This window comes from Hemitrygon akajei, chromosome 32 (assembly GCF_048418815.1).
Source record: "Hemitrygon akajei chromosome 32, sHemAka1.3, whole genome shotgun sequence".
NCBI lineage: Eukaryota > Metazoa > Chordata > Chondrichthyes > Myliobatiformes > Dasyatidae > Hemitrygon > Hemitrygon akajei.
This window is the reverse complement of record NC_133155.1, coordinates 4,276,698-4,303,213: the sequence shown is the minus strand read 5'-3', so window position 1 is coordinate 4,303,213 and position 26,516 is coordinate 4,276,698. Positions and strand designations below refer to the sequence as shown.

General features: G+C 43.4%; 1 protein-coding gene across 3 annotated transcripts; it reads left to right on the top strand.

Moving 5' to 3' along the window:
- The first annotated feature begins 832 nt into the window (after positions 1-832).
- Positions 833-25,877, top strand: LOC140719793 (dnaJ homolog subfamily C member 5B-like). 3 transcript variants are annotated; one of them, XM_073034666.1, is made up of 6 exons: positions 833-1,075; positions 6,189-6,309; positions 8,757-8,893; positions 13,814-14,027; positions 17,969-18,065; positions 25,277-25,877. In XM_073034666.1, the coding sequence occupies exons 3-6, from the start codon at positions 8,787-8,789 to the stop codon at positions 25,366-25,368; spliced, it is 510 nt and encodes a 169-aa protein (XP_072890767.1). In that variant the 5' UTR covers positions 833-1,075; positions 6,189-6,309; positions 8,757-8,786; the 3' UTR covers positions 25,369-25,877. The 3 variants fall into 3 exon arrangements, with proteins under 3 accessions (XP_072890767.1, XP_072890768.1, XP_072890769.1); XM_073034667.1 differs by having other exon boundaries at positions 8,743-8,893; XM_073034668.1 differs by having other exon boundaries at positions 8,664-8,893.
- The last annotated feature ends 639 nt before the right edge of the window (positions 25,878-26,516 follow it).

Below are 26,516 nucleotides of genomic sequence, written 5' to 3'. Positions count from 1 at the left end.
TCTGGCTGTCTCTGAATTTACTCTCTGTCACACACACACACGCACATATAAACATCATCATTACATGCCGTGTTACATGTGGGTGATCGTGGTCTTGACCATGATTCTGCTTGGCAAATCTTTCTACAGAAGTGCTTTTCCATTGCCAGTGATGGGCTTCGGGGCTTCCACATTTGCCACATGACTTCATATGTTTTATTGGTGAAGATCCTTCCTCTCCTAGGGATGAGATCTTTGAAGCTTCTGATGACATTCCTGTAGTTCAGTGCTTTTATCGGATGGGGCTGCCCAACCCTCCTTCTTTCGCTGCCATTTTGGGACTGTCCATGGCAGAGTTTCCACTATTCCCCTAGCACCACATTGTTTCTCAATCCGCATTCCTTCCGGGACCATGCACGCGCCTGTTGACGGAGCCTCCTTAAGTGGATGAACTTCGTGCATCCCTCATCACTTTAAATTTTGAATTTAAGAATGCCTCATTCCACACCAGCTCCTTAATATCTGCAAAGAGTTGACATTTTAACATTGCCCATGCACTGAGAAACTGTCCTCGAATTGAGGTTGTTCTTTGCGAAAATGAGTGCATGGTTGAGTATGTGTGGGTGAGAGAAAAATGTGGAGGATGTGTGTGTAAGAGAGAGAGAGGAGAACATGTATGTGAAAGTACCACTAAATGTCTGTACATTTGGCTGCCTTGTGTGTTTACACATTCAGTGGTCACTTTATTAAATACAGGAGTCGAGTCTGGTCTGGTCTGGTCTTCATGTGCAGTAGCCCATCCACTTCAAGGTTGGACGTGCTTGTGTTCAGAGATTTTCTTATACACACCACTGTTGTAACACATGTTATTTTGAGTTACTGTTGCCCTCCTGTCAGCTTGAATCAGTCTGGCCGTTCTCCTCTGACCTCTCTCGTTAACAAAGTGTTTTTGCCCACGGAACTGCCGTTCACTGGATTTTTATTTTGTGTTTTGCACCACTCTATCTAAACTCCAGTCTGATGTGCGTGGAAATTGCAAGAGATCAGCAATTTCTGAGATAATCAAATCACCCTGTCTGGCACTGTAGAAGAACGGGTAAGTACGGGGAGTATGTGTGTCCAAGAGAGAGGGAGAGAGAATTTGAATATCAGAGTTTCTATACATATGGGTGCCATGTCCATTTATGTATAACTGATGGAAAGATCGTGTATTTATTTATGGTTGAATGTACTTTGTATGAGTGTGAGACACATCTGATGTAGATTAACTGTCTCATCCATCTGCAATGCAAACACAGACTGATGTCTGTATAAGTGAGTTTCCTTTACGTAATCCACTTTTAATTGTTCCTTTTCTCTCCCAGTAATGATTTCCTTAGATGCGGACATCCCCGCAGACTCTCCAGATCATGTCTGAATTGTAACTGATAAAATGAGAATGCAGGAAATCCATTGCAGATTATTGGCTTCACCCCTGTACGTAGTGTCACTTTATGGACATACAATATAAGCTAATATCATGAATTTATATTTATTGAGTTTTATTATATTTTTATGCCCATTTCATTCTTCTTTATACTAACTCCACCACTACTTTATTGCTTGTGTCACCTTATGTACAGCTTAGCGTCACTTTATGGACGTACAATCAATCATATATATATAAACTATCTTTTGTATTTATATTTATTATTGTTATTTATGTTCTCTATCTTTTGTGTGTTTTTTTCGTGCTGCATCAGATCTGGAGTAACAATCAATTCATCCCCCTTTACACTCATGTACTGACAAATGAAGATATGCAATCTGTAAATTCATCTGATGGAACGGTTAGATACACACACTGTACAGTAGGGGGCAGCAGCTAGTCATTGGGCTGAAATTTGCGAAACCTGTTGGTGTCTGGGTAATCAACCCCTACGATTTTCACACACCCGCTTGGGATTCGACAGTAATTCTCCAGGGGGTCACAATGTTGTCGCTCTCTTCCATGTTCCTTGTATTTTGGAGAGGAAAGTTATGCTGACTGAAACAAAACATGATCTGTTTCTTAACTGGGAAGGAGATAGACAAAAGGTATGCACATCACTTGACCAGTGTAGCATAATGGGGTTATGTGAACCTCTTAGAATGCCAAAGGGATGTTGAAAACAAAACTGATCATCCCTAACATGACTTCAGATGAGATCAGATACTTTAGGATGAATCAAGATTCGAAGGTCAAAAGGTTCACTTATTATCAAAGTATATTACCCTGAAATTCTTTTTCTCCTAATAACCATGAAACCAAGAAAGAAACAAACAGCAGGATGATCATCATCCCACAGATCCCTCCTCCTCAGCTTTAATTGGTGAAATTACAACCTTCTCACCACCAGGGTCCCGCACACTACCTCTGCTTGCTGGAATCCCCCTGGAGACTGCAGAGTGCTGAAACACCCAAATTATCTCCAAACTGCAAATCACAGTCTCCCAACAGTTCCAGAGTCACACTTAAGATGAGAAACAATCTTAAAAGACATAAAAGAAGTGAAATATATGGTTTCATGATCTATCCAGAAGATGTTGACCGAAGGCACCATCTTGACTGGAAGGACAGAGCATTGATGCTAGTGACCAGTTGATATGCAGATCAGAGTGAATACTTGGGCTGTTTTTGATGATCAGTGATATCCATGGCACTGTGGGAGATTGGCCTACCAGATGGCTTGAGAATAGCTAAGCTGATGATTACCATGAGATTTATTTATCACATGTACATAAATATTCAGTAAAATGCTTTGTTTAGTTTAATAACCAACACACCCAAGGACGTGCTGGGGGCAGCCCACAAGTATCGCCACACATTCCGGCGCACACGATGTTATCGAGTCATAAGGTCAAAGAGGCGGATCTCCATTCTGTCACCCAAAGAGAGTGGAAAAGGAAGAGTCAACATTTCAGACTGAGACCATTCATGAAGGTTCTTGGCCTGAAACATCAACACTTTAGTCCTTTCCAGAGATGCTGCCTGACCTGCTGCATTCCGCTAACATTTTGCGTGTGTTACACTGGATTTTCAGCATCTGTAGAATCTTATCTGTTTATATAATCCGTTTATATAAGTTAAGCTACAAGAAAAGTAACAATATTATACCCCAGTGTGACAGTCAACAAATGATGGGTTGATGGATAAACAGGAGTTACTCCATTGCACAGAAGTTTGACGACAATCTCTATCTGCTCGCTCTCCTGTATGTGTCCCTGCACAGCACCTTTCTGGAACAGGACATTCTTCATGAAAAGGCTGTTGGAAACAGAGTACCAGCAAACATAAAACAGCAGAGGCTAAGGTAACCGTGATTGGCAAAGTACACTGGTACATTACTAGAAACGGTCAACCACTGCAGATTTCGTTATTTGGTTGCAAATACTGTGGTATTTCTGCCATTTTTAAATGTTGCCTTTTCTCGATAATAGTCTTTCTAAAGAGCATAGCCAATGTGACAGACCAGTTCCACAAGCATTCATTTACCCTCCAGCACCCAACCCTTGCTTCAGATCTCCAGTATCGGCTTGACCTATGAATAAATCTCCACAGCCTTGTTGTTTTGTAATAACCTTCACAACATCTTTCACATGAGAATTCATTATGCCCATCAGAACTTGTTACTGAAACCATAGCAATAGAATGTGCTGACTTCATAATTAGTTAGCCCTTCATGACAGAACATTCTGATTTTATTTCAAAGATAATACAGTGGATTCTGGTTAATCAGAGCACTTACTTTTTTGGGCCAACTCTTAAAGAACAAAAACTAATTGAAAAAATATCCAGGATTCCCTTCATTTATTTGGGACAATATGCTGCTTAATTGGGACAGAAGCCTGTTGCCAAACTGTTTCTAACTAGTATCAGGCACATGTCCATACATGGCCATTGGACACTACAACATGCTGAGAGCAAATGGGTTTCTCTGATTCTATTATGTTTCTGGGATTTACTCAGAATGCCCACAAGAAAATGAATCTCAGCATTGTAATGGTGACATATATATACTTTGATAATAAATTGACTTTGAACTTTAACTTGTGTCAGTTGCATGTGTTTGTCTTCAAAAAGCAGTAATTTCTGTCACTGATAGTTGGCTAGAAATAAGTAGTAAGACAAACCAAAACTGTTTTTGCTCACCCGCGGTTTCAAACTTTATGATTGAAAATGCCAGAAATAGGTGGGAGTGAAAATGAAATGATCTCACTACTTCAATAAGGGGAAAACTCCAAAGAATTGGAAGGTATCAACAATCACCTTGAACGTCACAACAAAAATGAAGATTTGGAGCATGCAATCATCAAAAGCATTGTACGAAGGCAGTCCATTGTCTGCACTATGGGTCTGCACTGATTTTGTTCATTTACAGTCAATCAAGAGAACAAAGCAGTGTACAGTGGATGAATTCCTCTATCGATAACTATTAGGAACTAATACTCAGTTTTATAGTGCTCTAGTAGTACTGATAGTAGTACTAAGAGCAGAGAGGTAATGTTGCAGCTATATAGGACCCTGGTCAGACCCCACTTGGAGTACTGGGCTCAGTTCTGGTCGCTTCACTACAGGAAGGAAGTGGAAACCATAGAAAGGGTGCAGAGGAGATTTACAAGGATAATGCCTGGATTGGGGAGCACGCCTTATGAGAATAGGTTGAGTGAACTCGGCCTTTTCTCCTTGGAGTGACGGAGGATGAGAGGTGACCTGATAGAGGTGTTCAAGATAATGAGAGGCATTGATCGTGTGGATAGTCAGAGGCTTTTCCCCAGGGCTGAAATGGTTAGCACGAGAGGGCATAGTTTTAAGGTGCTTGAAAGTAGATACAGAGAGATGTTAGGGGTAAGTTTTTTACGCAGAGAGTGGTGAGCGCGTGGAGTGGGCTGCCGGCAGCAGCGTTGAGGCATAAACAATAGGATCTTTTAAGAGACTCCTGGGTGACTACATGGACCTTAGAAAAATAGAGGGCAATGGGTAACCCTAGGTAATTTCGAAGGTAGGGACATGTTTGGCACAGCTTTGTGGGCCGAAGGGCCTGTATTGTGCTGTAGGTTTTCTATGTTTCTAATTTATTCTGTTTTTCACTTAACTACATAATTTGATACTTATTTTATCTTTTTTATACCTGTTAACTATTTCATGAAGCTTCGGCTAATTGGGCCAGCTGCTTAGTTGAGCCCAATGAGTCCCAATTAACTGGAATCCACTGTGTTTGTAAGTGCTCAAATGTAAGCCTGAATTACATGGAATTCTTTGCCTGCAAATTCAATCCAATCAAATAAAACTGTGTAGTTTTTTGAATAAGTATCATGAAATATTTTAATGTCTTCCTTCGTAGTGTATATCTGCATACTTTTATTCTTTTTCCATCTCAAGACCAACTGCGGTAAATACTTAGATGTTCTTTGATAACTTGACTAACAACCTGTTTTTCATTAAGAGCCATGGAGGCAAACCTGCATTGGCTACTCAACCACAAAGAGCATTACAGCCTGTGCCTTGTTCCTGCTTTCTGACGATACAGGTCAGGGCATCAGGATCAATTACATGCCCTATTGACTCTCCGGGCTATAACCCATTAACTGGACTGGTCAGAAATCAAGGCTGATTCTATCCAAAGCATAGATCAGTTCCTGGCTAGGTGGCCTGTTCACAACTAGAACCATGCTTGAAGGTTGAAAGAATATATTGCTTTCTATACTTCTGGTCATTTCTCTTGTTTCCCAGTGTCCATTCTGGCTCCCTTCTTCTGCTTCTCTTCTCCTCACCTGCCCTCTGGTGCCTCTCCTTCCCTTTCTCCCATCGCCTATTCTCCTCTCCTATCAGATTCCTTCTTCTTCAGCCCTTTACCTTTCCCACCCATCATCTCCCAGCTTCTCACTTCATCCTCCTCCCTCCCCCTCCCCCACCCCCACCTACCTACCGCCTCGCCTCATCTGGCTTCACCTATCACCTTCCAGCTTGTACTTCTTTCCCCCCCACCCCCTTGTTCTGGCTTCTTCCCCCCTTCCTTTCCAGTGCCGATGAAGCATCTCGGCTGTTTATTCCTTTCCGTAGATGCTGCCTGACCTGCTGAGTTCCTCCAGCATTGTGCGTTATTCTTGCTTTCTATACAGTCAGTCAGTCAGTCAGGAGGGCGTGTCTTATGCTCCCTAATGAGGAAAGTGATTTTGCTTTCTATTAGATACTGGTCACAAGACTAAATGCACATACAGAACAAAGCTTTGGAAGCAGAAGTCAGTGCTCAAGATTTTCAGCCCCGTTATACACGAACTGCTTTGTCTCAACAATAGCAAAAATTTCAGGTATGAAAAGAAGAGTGAATGTTTGGCATAACTCTATTGAAAGCTTTCAGCTGCATGTTGTGCAGGTGTCTCAGGTGTAGCCGTTGTGTTTACCAAATTCAGCCTGTGATTGTTCCCGGAAACCAAGTAAAATGCAAGGTTGAGATATTACAAAGGTGACGCTGATGGAAGATGGGGTGAGAGAGAGCAGCAGAGTAATGGAGTGACAAAGATTATGAGTGTGAGGGAAGAGGGCATTGCTAAGCTGAAGAGGGGGGAGAGAGGGAGTGATGGACTGTAGAATAGGGGAGAGGAGATCAAAAGGAGGGGGAACTTGCAGGTGAAAATATACGAGGTTGAAATGAGAAAGCAGGAATGAGAAGAGGGAAAATACAGATATGGAAAATGTAAAGTTGAATTTGAGAACGTACAGAGAGAGGAAGGAGTGTGGAAATTACATCAAGGGTTGACATATCATTAAAGACACCGGTTAATTTTGGTTAAAAATGAGCAGTACAACAGAGATTTGAATAAAGTTTGGACAACAAAATTTGGAAATTTATGACAATCTGGAATCTAAATCAGGACTAGCCAGTCATAGAGCTTCCAGTGACAGCCATTTGAGTGAAATTTGTACAGATTAGTCACCACAATATGTAATATGTGATGTGGTCAAGTCTGGGCTTCATGCATGTTGCTCATTGACACCAATTAAATTTAATCTCCTCAAATATTTTAACTGGTCCAGAGATTGATTCCTGTTTATTTTGTGCTCTCTTCCATCTTGCCCCTTCTCTCACTCTGTGTGGGCCAGGGATTGTAAGTGACCTCTGTAGGCACAGACCATTCATGTGAAACGCCTAGCAAGGTGTGACGACCAAATACTCAAAGGCTTATCTCAAGGCCACAAAGCCATGTCGTCCAAATTCATCCACCGTGACCTCCTGATGTCACAATTTACCTGTTCATGGTCCTTCCATTTCAGCTGCCTCACTGCTCTGCACTTTCTACGTAACTGTAACCCTAAATGAAACACTGAGGCGGAGAATGTGGGCCTGCGCAGGCTGCTGCAGGCTTTGTGTCTGAGGACTCACTTTCATTCGAAATGCAATTTGCTTACCTTTATTGCTTGCACGTTTTGGAGTTTTCTCTGCACATTAGTGGTTTTTCGGTCTTTCTATAATGGGTTCTTTTGTGTTTCTTTGTTTTGTGGCTGCCTGTAAGGAGATGAATCTCAAAGTTGTATAATGTTCACTTACTTTGATAATAAACTTATTTTAAACTTTGAACCTTGATAACCTGCATTCTGTTACAGTTTTGCCTTTTGTTACCTCGATATACTTATGTTTTGAACGATCTATATGGATGGCATGTAAAAAACAAAGCTTTTTACTGTTTCTCGGTATATGTGAGATACAGTAAAATTAATAATCTGACTAAAGTTCAAGGTTGGCTAAAGGGATGCCCTTGTACTCTGAGGCTGTCTGCTCTGTTTTCCCACTACCGGAAACATCCTCTCCATGTCCATTCTATCTCGGCTTTTCAACATTCAGTAGGTTTCAATACAATCCCCACCCACCCCTCTCATTCTTCTAAACTCTAGTGAGTACAGGCCCAGAACCTTTAAATGCTCCTCCTATATTAACCCTTTCTTTCCTGGGATCATTCTCGTGAACCTCCTCGGGATTATATTTTAGCTCAGTGCCACTGTCCAGCACTAAACTTTTAGCCTTAGGTTGATTTAACATCTAGAGATAAAGTATCTCAATCTGTTTTAGAGACTGAACCTTCACAGTTTTCTTGGGTAGTGAATTCCATACACAGGATAAAACATTAACTTTTCACTTCTGTCTTGATTGTTCCACACCTTCCTCTGGGAAGACACTCCAGTCAAGAGGAAACATTAGCCCCACCACTACTCTGTCAAGCCCCTTAAGAATTTACTTTCATGAGCTCACCTCTTATTCTGCTAAGAGTGCAAGCCTACAATCTTAAGTTCATCATAAGGGATTCCCATCACCAAGGCCATGCTCTCTTCTCACTGCTGCCATCAGGAAGAAGGTACAGGAGCCTCAGGACTCACATCACCAGGTTCAGAAACAGTTATTACCCCTCAACCATCAGGCTCTTGAACCAGAGGGGATAACTTCACTCATATTTACTTGCTCCATCATTGAAATGTTCCCACTGAACTGGACTTACTTTCAAGGACTCTTCATCCCACGTTCTTGATGTTTATTGCCTACTTATTTAACTTATTTATTTATTATTGTTTTGTTTTTCTTTTTGGATTTTCATAGTTTGTTTGCTTGTGCACTTTGGTTGTTGACCATCCTGTTGGATGTGGTCTTTCATGGATTTTATTGTGTTTCTAGAACTTTAGTGTGATTGCCCACATGAGAAGGAATCTCAGATTAGTACGTGGTGACATAAATTTACTTTGAACTTTGAAAGTTATCCTCTGTCAGGTTATCTTCACTTTGCAAAGCAAGTCAACAATGACCAACAGACTGGAGCGATCCAACTCAATGCAAGGTGAAACCCTTTACAGAATTTTACAATTGCCAAGGAAATCTTCACCGGAAGAGGTCAAGGCAGCATACAGGTAAGACTATAAGGGGGCCAATCAGATCTTCCATTCTAAAATTAGATCAAAGTGTTTTTGTATCTTTTCTATTTATTTAATCCTTACCACATTCTTTGGTACTTTTAGATTGTTTTCTGTGCAAATCTACTGATCTCAGTATTCAACTTCCAACTGACCTCTGGCTTTAACAGTGTATTTGGTTGGAGAGTGACCTAGGTCTCAGTGTCATTTTACGTGCGTTTCTTCTGGACTCCTCCAGCAGGTGAAATTGTTTCCTTCCATTGGATGTTGGACAAGTTGGTAAAACAGACACAATACGTCTGTGGATGTCCGGTACATCAAAATCCAGGGCATTCTACTCACGGACATTTCAGAGAAAGGAGCTGAGCTGACAATTGGACAGCATTATGAATAAGAAAGGTTGAGAATATGAGCCAGACACAGACAAATGCAACTGTTTTAGTTGGTCATATTGATTGGTATAGACAAGCTGGATTGAAGGCTATTTCTGTACTGTATTGCACTCTGCTTCAATGGACTCAGACAGAGGGGCTGTACCAACATAGAAGACACATGGAACATAAAACAATACACGCTTTTCAGCCCACAATGTCGTGCTGACCTTTCACTCTGCTCCAAGCTCATTTTGTATGCAAGAAATTAAGGGGTATAGATAGGGTAAATGTAAGCAGGCTTTTTCACTGAGGTTAGCTGGGACTACAACTAAAGGTCATGGTTTAAGAGTGAAAGGTGAAGAGGAACATGAGGAAGAACTTCTTCACTCAGAGGGTCGAGAGAGTGTGGAACGAGCTGCCAGCACAAGTGCTGCGTGCAAGCTCAATTTCAACATTTAAGAGAAGTTTGGATAGGTACATGGATGGTAGGGGTATGGTCCTGATGAAGGTTGATGGGAGTAGGCCGTTTAAATGGGTTGACTTTGACTTGATGGGCTGAAGGGCCTATTTCTGTTCTGTACTTTTCTATGACTCTACGACTCTATCAATCTAGCCCTTCCCTCCTGTAGTGGTTACTTGAAAACAAACCAAAACTGTTCGGAGACTAAGCATGGGGTTTGACATGGTAGTACATGCTATCCATAATAACAAAGTTCCAAAGATCACAACAGTATATTCAATCCTTTAATGAGAAACCAGCAAAGATGAACAATTTTGTAGCGATACAAAACTAATGAAATGAAAACTAGTGATATAATGAAATAAGTGGTCTAAGCGATAGCAATAGCAATCTTAAGGTTTTTAAGCGTTGGTGTTCAACAAAAAAAAAAACAATTCCCCGGCCTACTCCCTGCCTCTAACCAGACTACACTGACCTGAAACAAAGTGTGAATATGTAACTGTACTCTTTTGCTTCTACCGCAACCCAATCCACCCATAGTAACCGCACAACACAAAATACAATACAGGCAGACAGAAAATAGATACTTGGCTCCTACACCTCCCACACAGCTCTCCATTTCTCTTTCATCCACGTGCCTACCTAAGAGCCTTTGAAATGTCCCTAGTTATCTTTCTCTGCCACCAGACCTGGCAGTGCATTCCATGCACTTAACGCTCCGTGTGAAAAAAAATCTATCTTTGACATCCCGCTGTACACCACTCCAATCACATCGATGGCTCCTCCGTTGAGATCGTTAAGAGCACCAAATTTCTTGGTGTTCACCTGGCGGAGAATCTCACCTGGTCCCTCAACACCGGCTCCATAGCCAAGAAAGCTCAGCAGCGTCTCTATTTTCTGCGAAGGCTGAGAAAAGTCCATCTCCCACCCCCCCATCCTCATCACATTCTACAGGGGTTGTATTGAGAGCATCCTGAGCAGCTGCATCACTGCCTAGTTCAGAAATTGCACCATCTCGGATCGCAAGACCCTGCAGCAGATAGTGAGGTCAGCTGAGAAGATCATCGGGGTCTCTCTTCCCACTATTACAGTCATTTACACCACACGCTGCACCCGCAAAGCTAACAGTATTGTGAAGGACTCCATGCACCCCTCACACAAACTCTTCTCTCTCCTGCCATCTGGCAAAAGGTACCGAAGCATTCGGGCTTTCACGACCAGACTGTGCAACAGTTTCTTCCCCCAAGCCATCAGATTCCTCAATACTCAGAGTCTAGACTGACATTTACGTCATTTATTATTATATTGTAATTTGTCCTCTACTGTGCCTATTGTCTTGTTTATTAATTATTGTACTGCCCTGCACTGTTTTGTGCACTTTATGTAGTCCTGTGCTGGTCTGTTATGTTGTTTTTACGTAGTCTAGTGTAGCCTTGTGCTGTCTCACATAGTCTAGTGTAGCCTTCTGCTGTCTAGTGTAGTTTTGTGTTTCATGTAGCACCAGGGTCCTGTAGGAACGTTGTTTCATTTTTACTGTGTACTGTACCAGCAGTTTATGGTCGAAATGACAATAAACTTGACTTGACTTGAATTAAAATGAGCCCCATTGCTGCCCTGGGAGAAAGGTGTGTGCTGTCCACTCTATTTATGCCTCTTATCACCTCTCATCTTCTTTCGCTCTAAAGAGAAAAACCCTAGTGAGGGGAGCGATCAAGCAGAGAGCAGAGGAAGCAGCTATTTTGAGGCACAGGCCTGCAGAGGAAGGAAGGCACCACACTCAGCCACCAGCCAGGCCAGGGGAGGGGTTAGGACTAAAGAAATGACACACTGCAGGCAGAATCTGGCGGAAGGAGTAACATACACAAAATACTGGAGGAACTGAGTTGCTAAGGCCGCATCTGTGGATATGAATAAACAGTCAACCTTTGGGCCGAGACCCTTCTTCAGGAAACCAGAAGGCCTGAAAGGTTGACTGTTTATGTTTTTGCATAGACGCTGCCTGACCTGCTGAGTTCCTTCAGCAGTTTGTGTGTGCTGATAGGAGAAGAGAGTGGACCATGGGAGAAAAGGAAGGAGGAGGGGACCCAGTGGAAGGTGATAGGCAAGTGAGAAGAGGTAGGAGGACAGAGCAGGGAATAGAAGAGGGAAGGGGGGGAGGGAAAATATAAAAAAAAGAAAAAAATGTGAAGGAGTAACTGTGCTGTAAGAATGGCTGGAATAGTTCTTAAATATGTGACACAATTCAAAGTTCAGAAGTTCTAAGTTGAAAGTAAATTTATTTTGAAAGTATGTATATGTTACCATATACCGGCCTGAAATTCATTGTATAACAGGCATTCACAATAGAACAAAGGTTTACAACAGAATCAATAAAAAACTGCATGCCAAGACCGATAACATGCAAAAGAAGATAATCTATGCAAATACAAAAATAAATGTTAAATAAACAAATAAATAATACTGATAAGGTAAGTTCAGTAACTGGAATTAGTTAAGTCGAGCATGTCCCAGGTATTGAAATTTTCTCTGCAATTCAGTGAAGAGCTACCTTCAAGAATTGATCTGTGTGACTGAGTACTGTACTCTAAAAGTGACACATATTACCAACATAACTGATAACAACTTGCACTTATGTGCTGCTTTTGCTTGTGTTTCTATCCCAATAAGATTTGGCTGTAAACTACATAACCAGGAGTGTCTGAACTGAAAGAGGCAGGGAAGCAGTGCGACACAGAGGAAGAGTTCAGTCAGTGGGCTGAGCTGTTGAGGCCTCCATCGGTCAGGATTGACCATCGGCGTGGCGGCCCAGCTGTCCAGCTTGGGCAGTACGATATGGAGAGCAAGCTGTTGCCCACGTAGCAAGCTCCCCTCTCCACGCATCTGATGAACCCAAAGGAACGGCAGAAACTGGTACAGTGGTATCACACGAGTTGCCAGCCAGTGTTGAACTCAACACCGGACTGCCTTAGGGACTCCAGCTGCAGGTCTTCCCCTTGGGGTTTACTTGCAAAACTTTTCCCATGAGTGGGTATAGTCGCAAGGCAGTGCACACTTGAGATTAGACCTTTCCTTCTCCTAGATGAGCTGCCAACCACTGCCGATGAGCCCCATCTGCCTGAAGCGACTGGTTTTAAGGCGCCAGTAACCCACCTTTGCCCCTTGTCCTGTCAATAGAAATGGTTCCACTGGGCTTAGTATCCAAGCCACATGTAAAGACCAGGTGCTAGACTTTGTTGTCAGAGGCTATTTGAGGTACACACCACTGGGAGCATTTAATAGGTAGTTGGAGCTTATCCCCATTACCACCCCCAGCTATTACAGCTTAGGGAACCTGTAGGTGGGCTTAAAGTGTAACAATGCAACTCAGAAGTTAGTGAGCAGCCTATATAGGCAGAGAAAATTTTAAGCACTATAAGAATAGGTCCTTGGTTAGCCAGGGCTCAAAGGTTATGGGGAGAAAGCAGGACAATGCAGTTTAGTTGGACAATAAATAGCCATAATCGAATGGCAGAGCAGACTCAAATGACTGAATGGCCTAATTCTGCTCTTGTGTCTTATGGTAAGGTGAAAAGGTGCAGGGACGGTGAGGCAGAGACAGGGACATGGGACTGGGTGGGGAGCTTAGAGAGAAGGATGCAGAATTTTTAAATCTGGGCTTTTGTGCACCGAGAAGGAAAGCAGATGAATGTAAATGAGGCTCAGGGCATTGGAATTTGGAGTTCAATCCTGGCATCTTCTGTACGTCCTCCTCGTGGAATGTGTGCGCTGGATTCCTCCCAGAATCCAAAGGTATGCCTGTTGGAGGTTAATTGATCATTGTAAATTGTCCAATGATTAGGTTAGAGTTCGATCAGTGTGGCTTGAAGGGCTGGAAGGACTTACTCTGTACGGTATTTCTAAGAATAAGTAAATAAATAATGATGGTACTTGGTACAGAGAGAATCAAAGTGGGGTCTTGGGTGAATCAGCTTTAGATGAAAGGCTGACCAAGGAAGTTGGATTCGTTTAACAAGGAGGATTTGTGCTTTTATCAAAACAATTTGTTTTGGCTGGCTGCTAGTGATTGGTCTGATTGCAATGCAGAAAGCTAGCTCTGAGGTACCATCCAGATAAAAATCCCGATGACCCCACGGCAGCTGAGCATTTCAAGGAAATAAACAGAGCCCACAGGATCCTCTCTGATCGAAGAAAGAAACGTATCTATGACTCGTACGGTTCAGCTGGGCTACACATGGCCTCCATGCTAGGGGAGGATGGGGAGAACTTCATGGCCGCAAGGAACCACTGCTTCATGAAGGTAAGCTACACAATGTGACCTTTCGCCTTCTAACCCTTAAGCTCCTGTCATTGGATGTTTGAGAAATCGCTCACTTCACCCACTTTCCAACGCCATCTGTATGAATTATAAATGGAACAGCCATTTGTTCCCTCCTCCCTGTCCCCTGTACTTGTTTAAAAACAGCAAATAGTTTCTCACAACCTTCTCTAGAGAATCAGTCTTTAATTCCTGGACATCCACATGAGATGACAACCCTGGCTCAGGCCTGTGTTGAATTAGGCCAGGGGTTCCCAACCCTTATTATGCCATGGACCCCCACCTTAACTGAGGATTCTGTGGACCCCAGGTTGGGAACCCCTGTTTTTGGCCTGCAGTATAAATGTGCCTTATTCTTATTCAGGAAGTGTCATGGTCGAGTGAATAAGTCAGCTTGCACATCTATTTTTGTCTCCTTTGTTTTCTGTTCCCTCCTGAACAAGTTAAAGACTGAATGTTGGGTGTCTCTCCTGGACCTCAGCCAATATCCATGAGCAGGCTGAACCAGTGAGGCTTGGTAGGCTTTTCAACAGTATTAGTTTTACAGCCTAACTCATATCTGTCCTTGCCTTAGTGTAACCCGTTGATTTGTTAGCAAACACCTTCCTCTGGACTGCCTGCTCACAACCTTCTCTAGAGAATCAGTCTTTAATTCCTGGACATCCACATGAGATGACAACCCTGGCTCAGGCCTGTGTTGAATTAGGCCAGGGGTTCCCAACCCTTATTATGCCATGGACCCCCACCTTAACTGAGGATTCTGTGGAACTAATCATCTCATTAGTTGTCATCTCATGTGGATGTCCAGGAATTAAAGACTGATGCTCTAGAGAAGGTTGTGAGAAACTATTTGCTGTTTTTAAACAAGTACAGGGGACAGGGAGGAGGGAACAAATGGCTGTTCCATTTATAATTCATACAGATGGCGTTGGAACATCACCGCATAAAGAAATTACTATAAAATCATTGACAGCAACATTGCAGATTCTGAAATCAAATAGAAGTAATCACTGGCCCAAGCAAACCCACCATCAAAGACACATACACCGAGCGGAGCTGGAAAAAGGCCAGTAACATCATGAAGGATCTCAGCCCCCCTGCTCTTGGACCGATAGTCCCACTCCCATCAGGGACAAGGCATCCATGCCAGGACCACCAGACTTAAAAACAGTGACTTTCTCCAAGCTGTAAGGCTGATTAGCCCCTCCACCCACTGACTCACCCCTCCACACCCCCAATCATGATTTCTGAGAGTCACAGTATGTACAGACACTCCTGTGCCTCGGTTCATTTTAAGGACATACAATCAATCCTGGTCTGTGAGCTATCATATGTATAGTGTTGTTGTTCTTTATTTTATTGTGCTTTTGTTCTGTGCTGCATCGGATCCCGAATTACAATTATTTTGTTCTTCTTTACACTTATGTACAGTTTAAACTAGAGATGCAGGGGGATGGGAACCAGAGTGCCAGAACAGATACTGGAGAGGTTGTGGAGACAGAGATGTTGCTAAGACCCCAGTCAAAGTCAGGAATCAAAAGATTGGGTTTGGTGAGGCTGATGTTCTGAATTGTGTATACTTCAGTGGAAGAAGTATTGTATAGGAAAAGCAGATGAGCTCAGGGCATGGATCAACACATGGAATTGTGATATTGTAGTGAAACTTGGCTGCAGGAGAGGCAGGACTGGTAGCTCAAAATTCTGTGGTTCCTTTGTTTTAGACACAATGGAATGGGAGGGATTAAAGGAGAAGGGGTGGTGTTACTACTTAGGGAGAATGTCACAGCAGTGCTCAGTCTGGACAGACCGGATAACTCGAGCAGTGAGGCTTTATGGGTGGAACTGAGCAATAGTTTAGGTATGACTATGTAAAGGGGCTATATTATAGACTACCCAACACGTCATAGGATTTAGAGGAACAAATTTGTAAAGAGATTGCAGACTGTTGCAAGAAACATAAGGTTGTTACAGAAGGTGATTTTAATTTTCCACAGATTGACTGGTCCTGCCATACTGTTAAAAGACTAGTTAGGATAGAGTTTGTCAAATGTGCTCAGAAAAGTTTCATTTATCAGTATGTAGAAGTCCCAATGAGAGAGTGTGCAATCTTTGATCTCCAATTAGGGAACGAAACAGTTCAAGTGACAAACATTTGAATAGGGGAACACTTTGCATCTAGTGTTCACAATGCCATTAGTTTCAAAGTAAGCATGGAAAAGGACAGGTCTGGTCCTCGCTTTGAGATTCTAAATTGGAGAAGGACAATTTTGATGGTATCAGAAGTGATCTGGCAAGTGAGGATTGGGACAGGCTGTTTTCTGGCAGAAGTATACCTGGTAATGGGGAGGCCTTCAAAAGTGAAAATTTTAAGAGTACAAAGCTTGTATGTACCAGTCAGAATAAAAAGGTAAAGGTAACAGGTTTAAGGAATCTTGGTCTTCGAAAGTATTCTAAGGGACCATATATATGAATATTTCGATAGGCAGGGATTGATTTGGGATAGACATCATGGCTTTGTGTGTAGTAGGGCACGTCCAACCAATCTTATAGGGTTTTTTGAGGAAATTACCAGGAAAGTTGACGAAGGCAAGGCAGTGGATATTGTCTTCATGAATGTTAGCAAGGCATTTGACAAGGTCCTGCATGGGAGGTTGGTCAAAAAGGATCAGTTGCTCAGCATTCAACATGAGGTCGTAAATTGGATTAGACATTGGCTTTGTGGAAGAAACCAAAGAGTGGCAGTTGATGGTTGCTTTTCTGACTGGGGCCTGTGACTAGCAGAGTGCCACAGGGATTGGTGCTGGGTCTGTTGTTGTTTGTCATCTGTATCAATGATCTGGATAATTATGTGGTTAACTGGATCAGCAAATTTGCAGATGACACCAAGATTTGGGGTGCAGTGAGGAAGCAAAGAAGACTATCGGAGCTTGCAGAGGGATCTGGACCAGCTGGAAAAATGGGCTGAAAAATGGCAGATGGAGTTTAATGCAGACAAGTGTGAGGTGTTGCACTTTAATAGGACCAACCTAGCTACGTCTTACGCAGTGGATGGTAGGGCATTGAGGAGTGTGGTAGAGGAAAGGGATCTTGGGAATACAGGTCCATAATTCATTGAAAGTGGTGGCACAGATAAATAGGGTCATTAAAAACCTTTTGGCATATTGGCCTTCATAAATCAAAGTACTGTGTACAGGATATGAGATATTATATTGCAGTTGTAAAAGATGTTAGTGAGACCTAATTTGGAGTACTGTGTGCAGTTTTGGTCAGGAGAGATGTAAATAAGGTTGAAAGAGTACAGAGAATACTTACAAGGATGTTACCATGACTGGAGACCTGAGTTGCAAGGGCAGATTGAATAGGTTAGGACTGTATTCTTTAGAACGTTAGAAGACTGAGGTGAGATTTGATAGAGGAGTACAAAATTATGCGGGATATAGATAGAGTAAATGCAAGCAGGCTTTTTCCACTGAGGTTGGGTGGGACTACAACTAGAGGTCATGTGTTAAGAGTGAAAGGTGAAAAGTTTAAGGGAAACATAAGGGAAAACTTCTTCACTCAGGGGGTTGTGGAACCAACTGCCAGTGCAAATGGTGAATCTGAGCTCGATTTCAATGTTTAAGAGAAGTTTGGATAGGTACATGGATGGTTGGGGTATGGAGGGCAATGGTTCAGGTACAGGTCAATGGGAGTAGACAGTTTAAATAGTTCACATTGGATTAGGTGGGCTAAAGGGCCTGTTTCTGTGCTGTACTTTTCCATGACTCTATAAATGACATGAAACAATATTGAATCGTGTTGCCTGACTACTGGGACAGGGCTTTGGGCTATGGAAGCAGAAAATAAAGGTTTGCAGATACGTACGTTCAGCTCCAGTTTAACCTGACTCTAACTGCATGTTGAATTGTTTGCTTATCTTGCAGTTTGTGACCTATTTCTGTGCAATCGTAACGTGCTGTTGTTGCTGCTGCTGCTGTTGTTACTGCTGTGGCAAATGTTTGCGAAAAGATATGCACACAGGTAAGGAACGCCACTGATAATGATGTGTACTAATTAGCCTTACAACTTATTCCAAAAGACTATTGCCCAGACAACCTTAAGCTGGGGGAGGTAGTGGGGATAGAATGCTCCCAATGGTGTGCATCTCAAATAGACTCTGACAGGCCAAGTCCAGCTCCTGGCCTTCACATGTGGCTTAGCTACTAAGCCTGGTGGAACCATTTCAACGACAGGAGAAGGGTCAAAGGCAGGTTACTGATGCCTTAAAACAAACTGCTCCAAGCAGACGGGGCTCATCGGCCACGGTGGGCAGCTCATCTGATCTTGTGCTGCCGGCCATACCCACTCATGGGCAAGGCTTTGGGACTAAACCCTGAGGAAAAGTCCAAAGCTTAAGTCCCTAAGGCAGTCCTAGATTAAGTTCAATGCTGACTGGCAACCCTTGTGACACCACTGGTGCCAAATTGAATCAGTCTCTACCATTCCTTTGGATTCATCAACTGTGTGCAGAGCAGGAGGCTGCTGCATGGGCTATAGCTTGCACTCCATATCGTACTGCCCGAGCTTGCATACAGCTAGGATACAACATCCATGGTTGACCGTGACTAACGGAGAGCCTCAAATGCCCAGAAGTACAATTGTATAGCACCAGATCTGGAATATTGAGTACAGTTTTGATGGCTCTGCCTGTGAAAGAGACACAAGAGATGGAAGGTACTGGAATCTGGAACTACAAAGAAAATTCTGGTGGAAATTAGTAAGCATCTATGGAGGGAAATGGACAGTTGACGTTTCATGTCGAGACCCCTCAATTGACTGTCCATTTCCCTCCACGGCTACTCCAGACCCATTGAATTCCTTCAGCATTTTGCATGGTACCTATAAAGAAATGCTTTCTGTAATAAGAGTAGAGAAAAGATGAGAAGAGGTTCATAGGATAGCTACCTAGTCTTTTGTGTCTGGAAAAATGAGAGGTAACCTCATTGAAAGATCCAAAGTTCTTGGAGGGTGTGGCATGTATATAGAACAAGCTGCTGGGGAAGCTGAAGAGGCTTGTATAACCACGATGTTTAAAAGACATTTACAGACAATAGACAATAGGTGCAGAAGTAGACCATTCAGCCCTTCGAGCCTGCACCGCCATTTTGAGATCATGGCTGATCAATTCCTATCAATACCCAGTTCCTGCCTTGTCCCCATATCCCTTGATTCCCCTATCCATAAGATACCTATCTAGCTCCTTCTTGAAAGCATCCAGAGAATTGGCCTCCACTACCTTCCGAGGCAGTGCATTCCAGACCCCCACAACTCTCTGGGAGAAGAAGTTTTTCCTTAACTCTGTCCTAAATGACCTACCCCTTATTCTCAAACCATGCCCTCTGGTACTGGACTCTCCCAGCATCTGGAACATATTTCCTGCCTCTATCTTGTCCAATCCCTTAATAATCTTATATGTTGCAATCAGATCCCCTCTCAATCTCCTTAATTCCAGCGTGTACAAGCCCAGTCTCTCTAACCTCTCTGCGTAAGACAGTCCAGACATCCCAGGAATTAACCTCGTGAATCTACGCTGCACTTCCTCTACAGCCAGGATGTCCTTCCTTAACCCTGGAGACCAAAACTGTACACAATACTCCAGGTGTGGTCTCACCAGGGCTCTGTACAAATGCAAGAGGATTTCCTTGCTCTTGTACTCAATTCCCTTTGTAATAAAGGCCAACATTCCATTAGCCTTCTTCACTGCCTGCTGCACTTGCTCATTCACCTTCAGTGACTGATGAACAAGGACTCCGAGATCTCTTTGTATTACTCCCTTACCCAACTCTATACCGTTCAGATAATAATCTGCCTTCCTGTTCTTACTCCCAAAGTGGATAACCTCACACTTATTCACATTAAACACCATCTGCCAAGTATCTGCCCACTCACCCAGCCTATCCAAGTCACCCTGAATCCTCCTAACATCCTCATCACATGTCACACTGCCACCCAGCTTAGTATCATCAGCAAATTTGCTGATGTTATTTTCTATGCCTTCATCCAAATCGTTAACGTAAATCGTAAACAGCTGTGGTCCCAATACTGAGCCCTGTGGCACCCCATTAGTCACCACCTGCCATTCTGAGAAACACCCATTCACTGCTACCCTTTGCTTTCTATCTGCCAACCAGTTTTCTATCCATGTCAATGCCTTTCCCCCGATGCCCTGAGCTTTGATTTTACCCACCAATCTTCTATGTGGGACCTTATCAAATGCCTTCTGAAAATCGAGGTACATTACATCCACTGGATCTCCCCTGTCTAACTTCCTGGTTACATCCTCGAAAAACTCCAACAGATTAGTCAAGCATGATTTACCCTTGGTAAATCCATGCTGGCTCAGCCCAATCCTATCACTGCTATCTAGATATGCCACTATTTCATCCTTAATAATGGACTCTAGCATCTTTCCCACCACCGATGTCAGGCTGACAGGTTGATAGTTCTCTGTTTTCTCCCTCCCTCCTTTCTTAAAAAGTGGGATAACATTAGCCATTCTCCAATCCTCAGGAACTGATCCTGAATCTAAGGAACATTGGAAAATGATTACCAATGCATCCGCAATTTCCAGGGCCACCTCCTTTAGTACCCTAGGGTGCAGACCATCTGGACCTGGGGATTTGTCAGCCTTCAGTCCCATCAGTCTTCTCATCACCGTTTCCTTCCGAATGTCAATCTGTTTCATTTCCTCTGTTACCCTATGTCCTTGGCCCATCCATACATCTGGGAGATTGCTTGTGTCTTCCTTAGTGAAAACAGATCTAAAGTACTCATTAAATTCTTCTGCCATTTCTCTGTTTCCCATAACAATTTCACCCAATTCATTCTTCAAGGGCCCAACATTGTTCTTAACTATCTTCTTTCTCTTCACATACCTAAAAAAGCTTTTGCTATCTTCCTTTATATTCCTGGCTAGCTTGCGTTCATACCTCATTTTTTCTCCCCGTATTGTCTTTTTAGTTAAGTTCTGTTGTTCCTTAAAATCTTCCCAATCATCTGTCCTCCCACTCACCTTAGCTCTGTCATACCTCCTTTTTTTTTAAAATGCTATGCAATCTCTGACTTCCTTTGTCAACCACTGTGGCCCCTTTCCCCCCTTTGAATCCTTCCTTCTCTGGGGGATGAACTGATTTTGCACCTTGTGCATTATTCCCAAGAATACCTGCCATTGCTGTTCCACTGTCTTTTCTGCTAGGCTATCCGTCTAGTCAACTTTGGCCAGCTCCTCCCTCATGGCTCCATAGTTTCCCCTGTTCAACTGCAACACTGACACCTCCGAGCTGCCCTTATCCTTCTCAAATTGCAGACAAAAACTTATCATATTATGATCACTACCTCCTAATGGCTCCTTTACTGCAAGATCGCTTATCAAATCCTGTTCATTACATAACACTAAATCCAGAATAGCCTTGTCCCTGGTGGGCTCTCGTACAAGCTGTTCCAAGAATGCATCCCGTAGGCACTTTACAAACTCCCTATCCTGTGGTCCAGCACCAACCTGATTCTCCCAGTTCACCTGCATGTTGAAATCCCCCATAACTACTGCGACATTACCTTTGCCACATGCCAATGTTAACTCCCTATTCAACTTGCACCCAATATCCATGCTACTGTTTGGTGGCCTGTAGACAACACCCATTTGGGTCCTTTTGCCCTTACTGTTCCTCAGTTTTATCCACACAGACTCTACTTCTCCTGATCCTATGTTCCCCCTTGCAAAGGACTGAATCTCATTCCTCACCAACAGGGCCACTCCACCCCCTCTGCCCACATTTCTGTCCCTACGATAGCACGTATACCCTTGTACATTCATTTCCCAGGTCTGATCTCCCTGCAGCCATGTCTCTGTTATCCCAACAACATCATAGTTACCCATTCGCACCTGGGCTTCAAGCTCATCTGCCTTATTCCTGACACTTCGTGCATTCAGATATAGAATTTTTAACCCATTTCTCCTCTCTCTGTTTGAATCGCTGCCTATTGTGCTTAACCCTGCTCCCCGAACTCCCATTGGGCTATACGCCCCTAGAATTTTGTTGTCCTTCCTACATTTACTTATTCTTTCAACACATTTAACTCCATGTTCCGACAGACCATCCCTCTGTACACAAGTCCTCCTTATCACTTGTTCCGCCCCACCTTCCTCTACTACATACTTAATATTCCGGAACCGTGTAGTCCCCACCTGTCCTTTATTCTTCCTCTCGCTATCCTCTCTCACATTCTGGATCCCCACCCCCTGCAAATTTAGTTTAAACCCCCCCCCAAGAAGCTCTAGCAAACTCCCCTGCAAGAATGTTAGTACCGCTCCAGTTCAGGTGTAAACCGTCCCTTCGGAACAGATCCCACCTTCCCTGGAACAAGGCCCAATTATCTACAAACCTGAAGCCCTCCCTCCTGCACCATCCTCTCAGCCATGTATTAATCTTTATAATCCTCCTGTTCCTTGCCTCACTCACACGTGGCACAGGTAGCAATCCTGAGATTGTTACCCTGGAGGTCCTGCTCTTCAGCTTTGCACCTAACTCCCTGAACTCCCTACGCAGGACCCCCTTACTCATCCTACCCACGTCATTGGTCCCTACATGGACCACAACATCTGGATTCTTGCCCTCCCTCTCAAGAATAACCTGCACCCGATCTGAGATGTCTCGGACCCCGGCACCAGGGAAGCAACATACCATCCGAGACTCCCGATCTTCCCCACAAAATCTCCTATCCGCCCCCCTGACTATAGAATCCCCTATCACTACTGCTCCCTTCTCTTCCCTCCTCCCCTTCCTAGTCGCGGGTCCAACCTCAGTGCCAGAGACAGGACCACTGCAGCTTGTTCCTGGTAGGTCATCCCCACCAACAGTGTCCAAAACGGTATACTTATTGTTGATGGGAACGGCCACAGGGCTGCTCTTCTCTCTCTGTCTGCTCCCCCTGCCTCTCTTGACTGTCACCCATTTGCCTACCTCCTTTCTTTTCGGTGTGTCTGCCTACCGATAACTTTTATCTATCTCTGCTTCCCGAATGATCCGTAGTTCATCCAGCTCCTGCTCCAATTCCCTAACTCGGTCTGATAGGAGCTGCAGCTGGATGCACCTATTGCAGGTGTGGTCATCAAGAACAACTGTGTTGACCCTGACCTCCCACATACTGCATACGGAGCACACCACTGCTCTAACCGTCTCCCCCATTACCTGATCCCAGATTAGTCAGAATAAATGAAAAGCAGGCTTCTTGCCGAAGTCCTCTTGCGCTGAAGCCCGCTGAGCCAAAGCCCAGCACTCTGCTCCTGCGCACTCCGCTGCCCGCACCGACGCTGCCCGCTCCTGAAAGTGGGTCGCTTTTTAAAGCCCGCGCTCACCGCTGACATCACCTGCGCTTGTGCAGCTTTACCTTCCTCCTCAGGTATTCTCCAGGTACATGAGCAGAAAATGCTTAGAGCAGGGGTTGGATCTCAATTTGGGGTCCATGGACTGTTTGCTTAATGGTATTGTCTATTAGCATAAAAATGGTTGGGACCCCTGATTTAGAGGCATGTGGGCCAAATGGAGGTAATTGGGACTCGTTGAGACAGACATTTTGATTGGCATGGATGAATTGGGCCTGTGTCCTTGCTCTATAAGACCATAAGACCCAGGAGTAGAATCAGGTCATTCAACCCATTGAGTCTGCTTCACTATTCCATCATGACTGATATATTATCCCGCTCAACTATTCTCTGGCTTTCTCCCTGTAATCTTTGACAGCCTGATTAATGAAGAACCTATCAACCTCCACCTTAAATGTACCCAATGACCTGGACTGCACAGCCATCTATGGCAAAAAATTCCACAGATTCACCAGCCTCTGACTAAAGAAATTTTTTCTCATCTCTGATCTAAGTTAACGTCCCTCAGTTCTGAGGCTGTGCTCTCTGGTCCACACTATAGGAGACATCTTCTCCACAACTACCCTATCTAGACCTTTCAATATTCGATAGGTTTCAGTCAGATCCCCCCACCCACCCCACTCATTCTTCTAAACTCCAGAGAGTACAGCCCTAGAGCCATCAAACACTCCTCATATGTTAACCCTTTCATTCCTGGGGTTCATAACGTTAGATGTGGAGGGCTTGCTCACCCTGAGAGAGTTATATTAGCTAAACCACTGATAATAACTTTCCTTAGAACCATAGAACACTACAGTACAGAAAACAGGCCATTCGGCCCTTCTAGTCTGTGCCTGTGCCTTTATTCCGCGAGCCCCTTTGACCTGCACCCAGTCCATAACCCTCCAGACCTCTCCCATCCATGTATCTATCCAATCTGTTTTTAAAACTTAACAGTGAGCCCGCATTTACCACGTCAGATAGCAGCTCATTCCACACTCCCACCACTCTCTAAGTGAAGAAGCTCCCCCTAAACCTTTCCCCTTTCACCCTAAAGCCATGTCCTCTCATATTTATCTCTCCTAGTCTAAGTGGAAAGAGCCTTGCTTCTCTGAAAGTGAACCATGGAGATGCTAGAGGTCCCAAAGTAAGATGGAAGAACTAGGAGAGGTTTTGTCAGTCAAATGATTGGATGGTGAATCTCTGTCTAAAGGGATGAAACTGTTTCTTATTGTTGAAAGATTTATATTTGGTAAACCCCTGGTAATAACCTTCCTGTTCTTCTCTGAAAATGTCCCATGGAATTTACTGTCCATCTAAGGGTGCCTCAGGGTCTCGTGTAACAAAGGGCACATCTAACTCTATAGTTCTCCATCAGTATTGAACGTCAGTGTCAGCTACATTTTAACTGCAGCATTGAACCAATAGATCACAGACACGGACAAGGAGAGCCATGGCTTTTAAGGAGAGAAATGGATTAGTTCTCAGGGCCTCAGCAGCTGAAAGGAAACAGTTGATGGTGAAGCAGTTAAAACTGGGCATACTCAAGAGGCCGGAAATGGAAGCGCGTTTGAGTTTTCGAAGGCTGGTGGGGAAGGTTTGTGGCATGCAGGTGTAGAGACTACAGAACAATTTGAAGCCAAAGGTGAAAATTGTATCTGTAGAGGAATTTAAATGAAAACAATGATCACAAGATTCTAGACTTGGACTTGAGATTTCTGCATCAAGGACCAAGATGCTAATTGTTGAACTCTGTTGTAGTTCCTACTGAATATAAGACAGGCTTCTTCAATGATTTTACATTGAATATGTAATTTATTTTATATTTCAGATGACTTAAACCCTATTCTGGTCCAACCGTACACTGTGAACAGAGAAACCAGTCCAGTAAGCCAAGAGTTTGATCTCAGCGAAAACAATTAAATAAGAAGTGAGATATTTACTTTCAATGGAAATTGTAGGCTGTTTCAACCCTTGGCAACTTGATAGAACTTCTACTATGAGTAACTTTTCTCCACCATCTAGCATTTGATTAAAAAAATCTCAAGGGTTGAAGAACAGAAGACCATTTGGTCCCTGAAGTTCATTACATGCGCAGACCATGTAAAATCCACACCATCATGGACTATGGCCATTTAAAAATGCAACCACAACAGAATGAAGACTGTAGCCAAACCAGGTTTTCTTTCGCTAGTCTCCAAATCCCAAAATTGCCCTTCCATGCTGTAGCACAAAAGGTTAGTTTACTTGTCGGTTGAAAGCTGCTTCTGCAGTGTCAGTCACTGATTGGCCCACTCAAAGGATGCAGAAGCTCTGTCCCAGTCTCAGGCATTTCCTTTGTCTCAGGGCACTCAACATCACATTGAGGTCACGACTAATGCAAAAGAACCATTGGGAAAGTATGCTGCAGGTACAGAGGGCCTATGCACACCCTCAGCAGAATATTTGTTTGTCGAATGGTTATTTTTGTAGTTGCTTAATTTAGGGTGACTTAGATGTTTGGTTGAATGTTTTACTGTTTGTCTGTAAATAAATGATTATTTGTAATCAGTGTCTTCTATTTCACCAAACTCATGAACTTGTTTCTTCATAACACATGCTCAAAAAAAAATCTGAATCCTAAAGAAGTTCTCGTTTCTCTGGAGGTAAACCAGTGCCACGTCTCCTACAATATTAGCCATGACCATTTCATTATTCACGCAGATAAGGAAACATCAACCTCCATGGAGCACTTGACTAGGTAGGTTTTGGCTTATCAGCTGATAGAACACCCATTTATCTATTTCTCCTTTGTCCTTGAAGGCTAAGTAAAATTGGATTAAGAGGCAGATTAGAAATTCAATTAGATCCATTGTTGAGTTAATGTGAAGGAAAACAAAATTTTCACACTCATTACAAGAAACGTCTTCACTCAGAGGGCGGTGGAAGTGTGGAACGAGCTGCCAGGGCAAGTGGTACATGCGAGCTTGATTTCAATGTCTATGAGAAGTTTGGATAGGTTAAAGGATGGTAGGGGTATGGAGGGCTATGATCCCAGTGCCAGTCGATTGGAGTAGGCAGTTTAAATGGTT

Excerpts from the sequence above, each read along its gene's own strand:
- LOC140719793 (XM_073034666.1), top strand. The coding sequence starts at position 8,787 with ATGACCAACAGACTGGAGCGATCCAACTCAATGCAAGGTGAAACCCTT. Across the intron at positions 8,894-13,813 it reads GAGGTCAAGGCAGCATACAG|AAAGCTAGCTCTGAGGTACC; the intron begins GTAAGACTATAA and ends ATTGCAATGCAG. Across the intron at positions 14,028-17,968 it reads GGAACCACTGCTTCATGAAG|TTTGTGACCTATTTCTGTGC; the intron begins GTAAGCTACACA and ends CTTATCTTGCAG.